The 14,468-nt window shown below is 40.8% G+C and overlaps 1 protein-coding gene across 6 annotated transcripts in view; it reads right to left on the bottom strand.

The window, feature by feature from the left end:
* The window catches only part of PHIP (pleckstrin homology domain interacting protein), a 603,903-nt gene that overhangs the window by 295,419 nt on the left and 294,016 nt on the right, over positions 1-14,468 (bottom strand). For all 6 annotated transcript variants that reach the window (XR_004538753.1, XM_033937022.1, XM_033937020.1 and 3 more), the window contains exon 18: positions 13,619-13,802. Coding sequence is in view for 5 of the 6 variants with exons in the window: in XM_033937022.1 (XP_033792913.1) it covers positions 13,619-13,802 (184 nt within the window). In the remaining variant the exon portion in view is untranslated. The remainder of the gene's footprint in view (positions 1-13,618; positions 13,803-14,468) is intronic.

Here is a 14,468-nt window from a genome sequence, read left to right as displayed (position 1 = left end):
ACAATTACTACTCCCACTGGTTACTTCTAATCTAATAGTAGCTGGAGATTTCAATACTGTAATGGATCCATTAATGGATAAAAAACCAAGTAAAATTATGAAGTCACTAGGGTAGATAATTTGGCACAATCTTGTAATTTAATAGATATATGGCGTATACTTCATTTTAATGATCAGGAATTTTCCTTTTCTTCACAGCTCCATAATACTTTTTCAAGAATAGAATATATTTTTGTCTCAAATCAAATAGTTCAGAAAGTGACAAAAGCCACCATAGATCCTATCATTTTATCTGATCATGGTGGGGTATGGATTGAGTTTCAGTTTGATGAGCAAGTTTATTGTAAGTCTGTTTGGAGATTTGATAATACTTTGATTGCGGATTCAAATTTCCTTGAAGAACTTAAACTAAAAATGACTGAATTTTTCCAACTTAATCCTTCAGAAAATATTAACATAGAAACGTTATGGGATGCATTTAAGGCTACCATGAGAGATAATATTATTTCATATTCGGCATATATTAGAAAACAACTTAAAAAAACAATTTTATAATTTGGAAAAAGAAATTAAACATTTGGAAAATAAATTAACATAGTAACATAGTAGATGACGGCAGATAAAGACCTGAATGGTCCATCCAGTCTGCCCAACCTGATTCAATTTAAATTTTTTTTAATTTTTTCTTCTTAGCTATTTCTGAGCAAGAATCCAAGGCTTTACCCGGTACTGTGCTTGGGTTCCAACTGCTGAAATCTCTGTTAAGACTTACTCCAGCCCATCTACACCCTCCCAGCCATTGAGGCCCTCCCCAGCCCAACCTCCACCAAACGGCCATATACAGACACAGACCGTGCAAGTCTGCCCAGTACAGGCCTTAGTTCAATATTTAATATTATTCTCTGATTCTAAATCCTCTGTGTTCATCCCACGCTTCTTTAAACTCAGTCACAGTTTTACTCTCCACCACCTCTCTCAGGAAGGCATTCCAGGCATCCACTACCCTCTCCGTAAAGTAGAATTTCCTAACATTTCCCCTGAATCTACCACCCCTCAACCTCAAATCATATCCTCTGGTTTTACCATTTTCTTTTCTCTGGAAAAGATTTTGTTCTACGTTAATACCTTCCAAGTATTTAAATGTCTGAATCATATCTCCCCTATCTCTCCTTTCCTCTAGGGTATAAATATTCAGGGCTTCCAGTCTCTCCTCATATGTCTTCTGGAGCAAGCCTCCCATCATTTTCGTCGCCCTCCTCTAGACTGCCTCAAGTCTTCTTACATCCTTCGCCATATACGGTCTCCAAAACTGAACACAATACTCCAAGTGGGGCCTTACCAATGACCTGAACAGGGGCATCAACACCTTCTTCCTTCTACTGACTACCCCTTTCTTTATAAGCCCAGCATCCTTCTGGCAGCAGCCACTGCCTTGTCACACTGTTTTTTTGCCTTTAGATCTTCGGACACTATCACCCCAAGGTCCCTCTCACCGTCTGTGCATATCAGCTTCTCTCCTTCCAGCATATACGGTTCCTTCCTATTATTAATCCCCAAATCCATTACTCTGCATTTCTTTGCATTGAATTTTAGTTGTCAGGCATTAGACCATTCCTCTAACTTTTGCAGATCCTTTTTCATATTTTCCACTCCCTCTTCGATGTCTACTCTGTTACACATCTTGGTATCATCTGCAAAAAGGCACTTTTCCTTCTATCCCTTCAGCAATGTCACTCACAAACATATTGAACAGGACTGGCCCCAGCACTGATCCCTGATGGACTCCACTACTCACCTTTCCTTCCTTCAAGCGACTTCCATTAACCACCACCCTCTGGCGTCTGTCCGACAGCCAGTTTCTGACCCAGTTCACCACTTTGGGTCCTAACTTCAGCCCTTCAAGTTTGTTCAACAGCCTCCTATGAGGAACTGTATCAAAGGCTTTGCTGAAATCCAAGTAAATTACATCTAGCATATGTCCTCGATCCAGCTCTCTGGTCACCCAATCAAAAAATTCAATCAGGTTCGTTTGGCACGATTTACCTTTTGTAAAGCCATGTTGCCTCGGATCCTGTAACCCATTAGAGTCAAGGAAGTACACTATCCTTTTTTTCAACAACACTTCCATTATTTTTCAACAACTGAAATGAGGCTCACCGGCCTGTAGTTTCCTGCTTTATTCCTGTGACCACTTTTATGAATAGGGACCACATCCGCTCTCCTCCAATCTCCAGGAATCACTCCCGTCTCCAGAGATTTGTTGAACAAGTCTTTAATAGAACTCGCCAGAACCTCTCTGAGCTCCCTCAGTATCCTGGGATGGATCCCGTCTGGTCCCATCGCTTTGTCCACCTTCAGTTTTTCAAGTTGCTCATAAACACCCTCCTCCGTGACCGGCGCAGAATCTACTCCATTTTCTCGTGTAACTTTGCCAGACAATCTCAGTCCTTCTCCAGGATTTTCTTCTGTGAACACAGAACAGAAGTATTTGTTTAGCACATTTGCTTTCTCCTCATCACTCTCCACATATTGGTTCCCATCATCTTTTAGCCTAGCAATTCCATTTTTCATCTTCTTCCTTTCACTAATATATCAGAAAAATTTTTTCCCTTTTTTACATTTTTAGCCATTTGTTCTTCCGCCTGTGCTTTCGCCAGACGTATCTCTCTCTTGGCTTCTTTCAGTTTCACCCTGTAGTCCTTTCTGCTCTCCTCTTCTTGGGTTTTTTTTATATTTCACAAACGCCAACTCTTTCGCCTTTATTTTCTCAGCCACTAGGTTGGAGAACCATATTGGCTTCCTTTTTCTCTTGTTTTTATTGATTTTCTTCACATAAATGTCCGTAGCCATTTTTATCGCTCCTTTCAGCTTAGACCACTGTCTTTCTACTTCTCTTATGTCCTCCCATCCTAACAGCTCTTTCTTCAGGTACTCTCCCATTGCATTAAAGTCCGTACATTTGAAATCTAGGACTTTAAGTATCGTGCGGCCGCTCTCCACTTTAGCCATTATATCAAACCAAACAGTTTGATGATCACTACTTCCTAGGTGAGCACCCACTCGAACATTAGAGATACTCTCTCCATTTGTGAGGACCAGATCCAATATCGCTTTTTCCCTTGTGGGTTCCGTCATTTGTCTGAGCAGAGCCTCTTGAAAGGCATCCACAATCTCCCTACTTCTTTCCGATTCTGCAGACGGAACATTCCAGTCCGCATCCGGCAGGTTGAAATCTCCCAACAGCAGAACCTCCTCTTTCCTTCCAAACTTTTGGATATCCACAATCAGATCCTTATCAATTTGCTGCGATTGAGTCGGAGGTCTGTAGCCTACACCCACATAGATAGAAGTTCCATCTTCTCTTTTCAGAGCAATCCATATCGCTTCTTCCTCTCCCCAGGTCCCTTGCATTTCGGTCGCTTGGATATTGATCTTTACATAGAGAGCTACTCCTCCACCTTTTTGACCATCTCTGTCCTTCCTAAAAAGATTATATCCTGGTATGTTTGCATCCCATCCATGTTATTCATTGAACCATGTCTCTGTGATAGCGACAATATCTAGATCTGCCTCTAACATCAGGGCTTGCAGATCATGAACTTTGTTGCTTAGACTACGAGCATTTGTGGTCATCGCTTTCCAGCTATTTTTCAGCGATAATCTTCTTTTTCGTATGGATTTTTGTTTTGTTTCACTTTCCGTTGCAATACTAAGAAATGAGTTGCTGATATTGTTTATGTTGCAGTCTTTACTACTATCAAATTTTTTTCTTTTGCCGGGGGTGGTGTCTATAATTGTCCTTCGTACATACACCACCCCCACTTTCTAGTTTAAATGCCTAGAAAAATATTGTCTAAATTTCTCTGCAAGGTTTCTTTTTCCTGCTGTAGTAATATGTAGCCCATCAGTGAATATAGCTTCTTGTCCTTCCATGTATTTCCCCATCCTCCTATGTACCTGAAGCCTTCTTGATGACACCAGGCTTTGAGCCATCTATTAAAGTCCTCTGTGTTTTTCACTCTTTGCTCTCCCTTTCCATATGCAGGCAGTATTTCAGAAAAAGCTAAAGTGTTTACAAAAGGTTTCACGCCTTCACCAAGCTCCTGAAAAGCTTTCTGTGCTGCAAGTGTGGAGTTGTTGGCCAGGTCATTTGTTCCCAGATAGATGACAACATCAGTGTTAAAATCCTTAGTTTCTTCCTTAATTATAGTCGGTATTTGCCTGGAACTCCTGGTAGCTGAGGATCCTGGAAGACATTTCACTATTTTGGTCTCCTCGCCTTGTGTTCCAAGGTTAATGCCTCTTATGATGGAATCCCCCAACAGTAATAGATTTCTGTTTTGGGCCTTTTTATTTGTGCTTAGGGTGTGCTTGCTCTCTTGAGTTACCCTTCTGTTTTCTTGAGTATCGCAGTGCACTAGTGGAGCGAAGGAATTCTGTAGAGGTAATATTTGTGAAGGTGGATGCTTCTGTGTTACATTTCACAGTCTTTCTGAGCCTACTGTGACCCATTTATTCCTGGTCTCTTAAGAGTTGGATCCGCTCCAGGTGGTGATGGTTTTACAGTAGAGTTTTATAAATCATTTCAAAGTACCCTTTTATCCTATTTATTAAATTTATATCAGTTTCAACTGACTAAAGGTTGTATTACAGGTACTATTGCAGAATCATTAACAATTGTTTTGCCAAAGCCAAACAAAGATCCTACTTTGGTTTCAAACTACAGGCCTATCTCGCTAATCAATGTTGATGGAAAACTTTTAGCTAAGATATTGGCTTTACGATTGGCTAAGGCTCTCCCTTTTATTATTGATATACACTAAACAGGATTTGTTGCTAAGAGACATTCTTCTAACAATACTAGATTGGCTTTTCATATGTTAAATTTAACAAAAACCATGAATGATCCGGCTTTCTCTGTCTCTTTGGATGCGTAGAAAGCCTTTGATCGAGTTGAATGGACTTTCATGTATCAGGCATTAGATTGGTTTGGTATAGGTTAAGGATTTATACAAATGATTCAGAAGTTGTATAGCTCCCCTGCTGCAAGATTGTACATTAATAATAATTTATCAGAGCATTTTAATTTGCAGAGGGGGGTTAGACAAGGTTGTCCCTTATCTCCTTTGCTTTTTTATATTGTTTTAGAACCCTTGTTATTAGCCATTCAACAGGCAAAAGGGATTAAGGGTATTCATCGTGCAGATTGGGAATATAAAATCTCTGTTTATGCAGATGATATACTGCTTTATTTGAGGAATCCAGAAACTACCATTCCATGCTTACTTGAATTGATAGAGAAATTTGGAAAGTTTTCAGGATATAAGATAAATTGGAGCAAGTCAGAAATTCTTCCACTTAATGTGCATTGTACTAAAGGATTATTTGATTCATTCTCATTTGTATGGAAAGAAGATGGGTTAAAATATTTAGGTATTAGAATAAAAAACACATTAGAAGACACAATGAAGGAGAATGAAACATTTTTATTAAAAAAGTAACAGAAATGTGCGAGCAATGGAATCCTTTACATCTTTCTTGGTGGGGGAGAGTCCAAACTATTAAAATGATGATATTGCCTGTGGTTTGTTATCAAATAAGTATGAAACCAGTTTTTTTTCAGGGGTCCTTTTATAAAAAATTAAATAGTATTCTTACAAAATTTGTTTGGCTGGGTAAAATGCCTAGAATTGCCTTAGTATCTTTACAAAAATCAATTGCGGAGGGTGGGGTAAATTTTCCAAACTTTTATAAGCTTATATTTTATGCCAGGGTATGTATTGGGTCCTCCCAGAGCTCATGGAAAACATCCCAGATTGGCTGTATTTGGAATGGTGACTCATGTTTCCTTTACACCTATCTCATGTTCTCACTGTAAAAATGCCTAAAATATATAAAGAGAATAGAATACTGATGGATAAATGGAAAACATTACGTTATGTCAGTAATTTAACACCTAACCCAATACACAAATCAACAAATCGATCTATTTGGCTAAACTCCAAGATTCAAATTGGCGGTTTTAAAATCGTATGGAAGCATTGAATTATTGCAGGTATACAGACTTTAAATGATGTTATTTCAAATGGTAAACTGCTTGATTTTTCACAGTTGCAACGTAAATATGGTCTAAACAAATCACAAAGCTTTAAATGGTTGCAGCTGAGGCAGGATATTCAGGAGGGGTTCCCTAAATGGAAAAATCTTAGCAATTAGTATAGTCTGGAATTCTTATGTTTTCAAGCGGATTTCTTGGGACACCAGGCCGCACAGTGGCATAAATTGATATCTGGATTTATGAATAAAAAAACAAAGACTGGTCTTAGAGATATTTGGAGCATTGAGATTAAGAATCAATTTTCTGCATCTCAATGGCCACGAATTTGGTCTTGGAGAATGAGATGTACAGTGTCTGCATCTATGAGACAAACTTGGTTCTTTTTGTTACATAGAGCATTTTGGACCCCAGTTAGATTACAAAAGTTGGATAGCTCCAAGTCTAATAGATGCTGGCATTGTAATCTGGAAGCTGGGACTCTAGATCATTTAATATACTTTTGTCCCTGTATCATGGCCTTTTGGAAATCAATTTGGTCTCAAATTAATTGTTTATTAGAAAACCATGTAGCTCTATCATATGATACAATTCTATTTGGGACGTCAATGAGAATAAAAAGTCAAATTTCATCAAGCAATAATAAACTTTTATTAATAATGACAGGAGTTGCCATTCAACATATCACCAGAAATTGGAAAAATTATACCAGACTTAATTACACCTTCTGGTGGAATTCGTTGTGCCATATATACAAAATGGAAAGAACAATTGCCATACAAAAAGGGAATTATAATAATTTTAAAAAGATTTGGGGGCCATTGATAGCATATTGTAATGATTAGAAACCTTTTTACACTGAAAGTATAATTATAATAATGAGAAGGGGGTGATATATAGTTATATTATTGGTTTAATCAATATTTTTGAATATAACACATCTATGATATTCTTGATTTACAATATTTGTGGAAAGGGAGGGTGGGGGAGGGGGTTAATTTATGTATTTAAGATGATAATAGGAAAGAATTTCAAGTGATGTGTATGATTCAATTGATATAATATTGTACACTTGATGTAAGATGAAAAAATGAATAAAGAATTGAAAAAAATAAAATAAAATAAATTATGTATTCCTAGCTATATCTTTTGTAAATCGCATAGAATTTAAAGGTGATGCGGTCTAGAAATGGATTTTATGTTAAGTTATGTGTAAAAGCTTAGGCATGCTGAACAAATTATGTTTTCAATGAACCCCTAAGTGAACAGAAAATAATACAATGTCTTTATAGACAGAACAAAAACAATCAACACAGGTGCCAAAAGGCGTTAAGAGGGGCCAAAAGAGACTACGAGGAAAAAATAGCCAAGGAGGCAAAAAACTTCAAGCCATTCTTTTGATATATTAAGGGGACACGACCCGTGAAGGAAGTGGAGAGGCCGTTGGATGACCATGGAATAAAGGGAGTGCTAAAGGAGAACAAAGCCATCGATAACAAACTGAACATATATTTTGCATCTATATTTACCGAAGAGGATATAAACAACATACCGAAAGCCGACAGGCTATACGCAGGAAACTAAGACGGGAAACTGACAGGGTTGACAGTCAGTCTAGAAGAGGTATGCAGGCAGATTGATAGGCTTAAAAACGATAAAATCCCTGGGACCGAATGGCATCCATCCGAGGGTAATCAAGGAACTGAAAGGGGTTATAGCTAAACTGCTTCAACTAATAGCCAATCGGTCGATCAAATCAGGAAGGATTCTGGAAGACTGGAAAGTGGTGAATGTTACACAGATCTTCAAGAAAGGTTTGAGAGGAGATCCAGGAAACTACAGACCAGTGAGTCTGATCTCGGTACCGGGAAAGATGGCAGAGGCGCTGATAAAGGACCACATCATTGATCACCTTGACGGACAGAATCTGATGAGGACCAGCCAGCACAGCTTCAGCAAAGGAAGATCTTGCTTGACGAACTTGCTGCACTTCTTCAAGGGAGTAAACGGGCAGATAGACAAGGGTGACCTGATCGACACTATATCTGGATTTCCAGGTGTTCGACAAGGTTCCACATGAACGACTACTTCAGAAAATTGCAAGCCATGGAATCAAGGGTGAAATACTCATGTAGATTAAAAACTGGCTGGCGGATAGGAAACAGAGAGTGGGGGTAAATGGACAATACTCGGACTAGAAAAGCATCACGATAGAGTGCCGCAGGGTTCAGTGCTTGGACCTGTGATCTTCAACATATTTATAAACAACCTGGAAATTGGTACGACGAGTGAGGTGATTATATTTTCAGATGATACGAAGTTATTCAGAGTAGTGAAGACGCAGGAGGATTGCGAAGACCTACAACATGACAGAAACACACTCGAGAAATGGGCCGCAACATGGCAAATAAGGTTTAACGTGGATAAGTGTAAGGTGATGCATGACGGTAACAAAAATCTTATACACGAATACAGGATGTCTGGTGCAGTACTTGGAGAGACCCCCCAGGAAAGAGACTTGGGAGTACTGATCAACAAGTCAAGGAAGCTGTCCTTGCAATGCGCAGCAATGGCGAAAAGGGCAAACAGAATGCTAGGAATGATTAAGAAGGGGATCACGAACAGATCAGAGAAGGTTCGCCCTGGTTTACGGAGTCCTTAAGACTAGACAAACAACTATGCAGACGTCTAGAGAGGAAATGGAGGAAAAGCAAGACATCAGAACACAGAACACAATGGAGAGCAGCCATAAATAAATATAAGGACAATATATCCAAAACAAAGAAAAATTACTATGCCAGATGCATAGGAGGCAACACAACCGACAGCAAAAAACTGTTCCATCTAGTACGACAAATGACATCCCCCACAAACCAATAATCTGCAATCTTCACTAATAAAATCTCAGCCCAAGAACTTGCAGATTTCTTCCTCAATAAATTCAAGTTGGTCCAATCGGAAGTTGCTAGGACAGCCTCAACAAACACTTCCCAACACAACTATATGGAATACATAAAAGCAGACCAGATCTGGTCCTCATTCACTAACCTATCCATCCTCAATACCAATAAGCTAATCTCAAAGCTAGCCTTACAAAGCAGCCCCCTGGACAACTGTCCTCCATACCTTCTTTCAGCAGCTCTGCATCATATCATCAACTGGCTCATCTGTTATATAGTTCCTTGAACCAAGGGCACCCACCCAAAGAAATGGGAAAAATAGCCTTAACCCCTAAACCGAAAACAGCCCAAGCAGACCTCTCCATAGCATCTAACTACAGTCCGATTGCTGGCATTCCGATCCTCACTAAAATCCTCGAGTCCCATGTCAGCAAGCAGCTAACCTCTTACATAGACCAACACTCCGGCCTTCATACATCCCAATATGGCTTCTGAAAAAAGCACAGCACTGAGCTCTTCATCATCACCTTAATCACTAAAATCAAACAGTTGCTAAGTTTGGGTCATCAGGCAATATTACTCCAATTTCATATCTCCGCAGCCTTCGACTCATTGGACCACCAATTACTCCTAACCAAACTCTCGGAAATCGGTATAACAGGAACTGTATTGAATTGGTTAGCCGACTTCCTACAAAATCGTGAATACGTAGTCAAAAGGCAAGAATCATACTCCAACCCTTGGAAGGCATTCTGTGGCATCCCACAAGGCTCCCCATTATCCCCAATCCTATTCAATTTATTTATGAGCTCGCTGGGTCACATCAAAATGGAAGCTGAAACCGTACTTTCGTATGCCGATGACATCCTCCTCCTCATTCCCATAACCAACAACCACTCTAATATTGCAAAAAAAAAATCTCAAACAATATAGATAAAATTCAAACCCGGGCAACAAACAACAAGCTGAAACTGAACGCCACTAAGACCAAAGTGATTGGTTTCCGCACCGCACAACAGAATGTCATACCCAACCTCACTTTTCCATCAGGCATTACTCTCATAATGGAAAAATCCACCAAGGTACTAGGCTGCTTCTTAGATGACACTCTCACAATGGAACCACAAAAATCTAACCTTCGGAAAAAGACCATCTACACTATGCGTCAATTGCGACTCACAAGATCATATTTCCACCCACACCACTTTGCTCTGATCGTTCAGATGATGGTCCTACCTCAGCTGGACTATTGCAACTCCGCCTACCTTGGCATCAACACTTCTCTCATCCACAAACTACAACTCATCCAGAACACAGCAGTTAGACTAATCTACAAATTAAAGAAATTTGACTCAATCACAACCTTCATCAGGCAATTACATTGGCTCCCAATATCATCGTGAATATTTTTCAAATTGTCTTGTATCCTACACCAGATCCTATATGGAAGCTCAGCAGCCCCTCTCATTCAATTATTCTCTAATGTTTGGTCGACATCAAAAAGAATCAATCATTAACAGAATCCAACTAAAACTACCATCCACAAAAAACCTCCACTACAAGCGAATTTTCCACTCTATGCTAACTTATCTGGGTGTAAAAACCTGGAGTGACTTACCAGAAGTTTTCAGGACAGAGACAAAATACACTACATTCAGAAAAACCTTGAAGACTCACCTCTTTGACATTTGACAGTCTTAGTTTCTGTATAACTTCCCCTACTTCTGGGTCTCCTCTCTTATTTCTCCATGCCCCCTTTCCCTACTACTTTCCCCCTACCTCCCTGATCTGTCGCCTTGAGCCTGTATAGGTATGTGTGACACACAAATGGAAGATTAGATTAGATTATCATGCCGCTGTACAGGGCCATGGTACACCCTCACCTAGAATATTGCATACAGCACTGGTCACCATACATGAAGAAGGACATGGTACTACTCAAAAGGGTCCAGAGAAGAGCGACTAAAATGGTTAAGGGGCTGTAAGGGTTGCCGTACAGTGAGAGATTAGAGAAACTGGGCCTCTTCTCCCTTAAAAATAGAAGACTGAGAGGTAACATGATCAAAACATTCAAGATAATGAAGGGAATAGACTTAGTAGATAAAGACAGATTGTTCACCCTCTCCAAGGTAGAGAGGACGAGAAGGCACTCTCTAAAGTTAAAAGGGGATAGATTTTGTACAAACATAAGGAAGATGTTCTACCAGAGAGTGGTAGAAATCTGGAACGCTCTTCCGGAGGCTGTTATAGCAGAAAACACCCTCCAGGGATTCAAGACAAAGTTAGACAAGTTCCTGCTGAACCATAATGTACGCAGGTAAGGCTAGTCTCAGTTAGGGCACTGGTCTTTGATCTAAGGGCCGCTGCATGAGCAGACTTTTGGCCACAATGGACCAGTGGTTTAATCCAGCAGCGGCAATTCTTATGTTCTAATCAAATTCCTGATTATCAAACTCATATATACAATTTATTCTTCTTAATAAGTGCTCAGAAAAAAGTGTTAAAGAGACCAGACTTTGGGCACCAGCCACAGCTGTAAGCTTCTCTTCTTTTTCAATCACAGAACTTCTTTGGAAAACTTCAAATAGCAAAAAACTTCAGCTACTAAACATATATTTTTCAAAATTGAAAAGGACTTATCTGAGCTGGCACTGGGCAGCATTTGTGTGGGTTTTGACGCATTTCGCAACAAGGCTGTTTCAGAAAACCCAACGCGGTCTTTTGTATTCTCTGGTCTCACTGTGATCTTATGTTCTTCAAAGCCTTATTAAAATAAACAAGCCTACACATCCAAGGTGGGTAGGAGGGGGGAGGGTTTTGCATTGGAATTTCATTCGGGGAATATAGGGGTGGTTTCATTCGGGGAATATAGGGATGGTTTTATGATTATTGGGGGGGGGAAATAGTTGTGCATGTCTATAAGTTTAATGTGCATTTCGTGTAATATTATGTATATTGAAATTGTTTGTTTGCACAATGGTAGTTTGGAAATTTAATAAAGATTAAAAAAAGCCTTTGAAGAACATAAGATCACAGTGGTGCTGTGTGATTTGGACTTTCTCATCTCCCTCTTGTGATTTAACTTTTAACAATTTATGTCATCAGCAAGTCTGAGTGTTTCATCACAAATACTTTGTGAAGCAGAACAAACTCCAGAGGAAAAGACAAATCCACTCCAGGAATTCCCCAGAGTCTTCAGCTGTTCCTATAAACATTTGCAGCTTTGAGGGATTTTCCTTGAAGTCTCAAATCCATTTGCTGAGAGCCCTCTCTGTCAGGCTGAGCTGAAGCAAATAAGAGTTGCTGAGCTGTTACTTTAAATGCTCAGCTGCAAACTCAAACTTTCTGAAGTTGAACCAAATGAAGAGCAGGCCTCTACCTACCCCCTCCCTCCAGCTATACCACTCTTCAGCCTCCGATGGCTTCAACAACCACATAAATCTCTGTGACTGGCAGCATATGCACTCACACACCACAAGCCAGAGACCAAGGTCATTTCCATGTCCCACAAAATATCAGAATTAAGTTTCTATGTCAGTTAGGCCAAAAAGAGGGTTTAATAGTGCCTATACTGTATATGAGGGAGGGGAGGACTGGTAGATGACACTGTCCACGTGCCACCATCGGCCACCCACCAAACTACACACATGATTATTTTGTGCACTCTGTGTGAACAGATGCCATTTAATTACAGTATTAAATACATTCTAATTTTAAGTGATTTAAAAACACTATGCAAAACCTCTAAGGCAAATCTGTAAAATTAAATGTCCTTTACCAAAGAGTTCCTTTCTTTTTCCTTCCTTTTTGTTTGTAAAACACTTTACTGTAATAATTCAAGAGAAAGTATATTAAATGAAATAAACTATTATGCTAAAAATCTATATATTTTTGACCCACATTAGGGCTTTCTGCTGCTTGCAAATAAACTACAGTGGTACCTCGGTTTACGAGTACACCGGTTGCGAGTGTTTTGCAAGAAAAGCAAAACATTTGCAAAATCGGTGCCTCGGAAACCGAACATGGCTCGATTTACGAGCGCCTCCCCGCGATCCGCCCCATCCCCCCCCCCCCCCGACACGATCCGGCACCCCCCCAATGCGATTGAGCACCCCCCCTCCCCCCCCCCCCCCCGGCCCGATTGGGCACCCCCCGCCATGATCCAGCATACCCCCGATGCTTCTTACCCTCATCTGGGCACCGGCACTGGCATGACCTATGCTTGGTGCCGGTGCCCGAAGATTGGCCTCCTCTTCTGCTAGGCCTTGAGCATGCTCAGACGCTCAAGGCCTAGCAGAAGAGGAGGCCGATCTTCGGGCACCGGCATCAAGCACAGGACATGCTGGTGCCCAGATGAGGGTAAGAAGCGGCGGGGGGGGAGGGGGGCGGATCGTGGCGGGGGGGTGCTGGATCGTGGGGGGGTGGGGGTGCCGGATCGCAAGGAGGCCTTCAGGGGGAGCAATGCTAGTTCTCGTGGGGGGGAACGCATCAAAGCGAGTTTCCATTATTTCCAATGGGGAAACTTGCTTTGATAAACGAGCATTTTGGATTATGAGCATGCTCCTGGAACGGATTATGCTCGTAATCCAAGGTACCACTGTACTTATTTTAAAATATTTACTTTAAATATACACAGGTCATTTTCCATTGTGATATTTTTTACCTGGATACGCCGAGAGTTAATTCTGGCACGACAACTCTTCGACTCCAGGCAACAAGATCTCGCTCAGTAGCCATTTCGCTCCTTGGTGCATTGCTGTGCATTTGCCGCACACCTTCAATTTGGCCACTGCGCCTCAAACCAATATTTGGTGGTGAATGTACTTCAGAAGTAGAACTTACAGAGCCTGCACATAAAAAGATATAGCATTTTAATTTAAACTGCACAAGGGTGTCGAGGAAAACTCTGAATCTGATAAACCAACATTCAGACCTTCCAGTGCCATAGGTACCAACTATTTTAAGCCTTTGGAAGACAAGGAAATGTTTACTGTACCTGAATATAACTCACCATATGTGATTGATGGAAAAGCATGAGCTAAATACTACTACCATGTTTCACCGGAACATAAGACACTGTCTTATATTAATTTTGGGCCCAAAAAGCACAGTTACTTACCGTAACAGGTGTTATCCAGGGACAGCAGGCAGATATTCTCACATGTGGGTGGATGTGGGTGACGTCATCTACGGAGCCCCAGCGCGGACAGCTTTTCAAGCAAACTTGATTGAAGTTTCAAGCTTGCTATGCTGCACCACGCATGTGCATGCCTTCTCCCTCCACTAGAGGGCGCATCCCCACCTCGTGGTCCTCAGTTCCATAGCCAGCAAAGAAGCCATCCCCGGGGAGGAGGGCGGGTTGTGAGAATATCTGCCTGCTGTCCCTGGATAACACCTGTTACTGTAAGTAACTGTGCTTTATCCCAGGACAAGCAGGCAGCATATTCTCACATGTGGGTGACCTCCAAGCCAACCAAAAAAGGGCAGGTGGGAGGATGGCAATTTAAGAAAAC

The sequence above is a fragment of the Geotrypetes seraphini genome, chromosome 3, assembly GCF_902459505.1.
Source record: "Geotrypetes seraphini chromosome 3, aGeoSer1.1, whole genome shotgun sequence".
NCBI lineage: Eukaryota > Metazoa > Chordata > Amphibia > Gymnophiona > Dermophiidae > Geotrypetes > Geotrypetes seraphini.
This window is presented reverse-complemented; position numbering and strand designations above follow the sequence as displayed.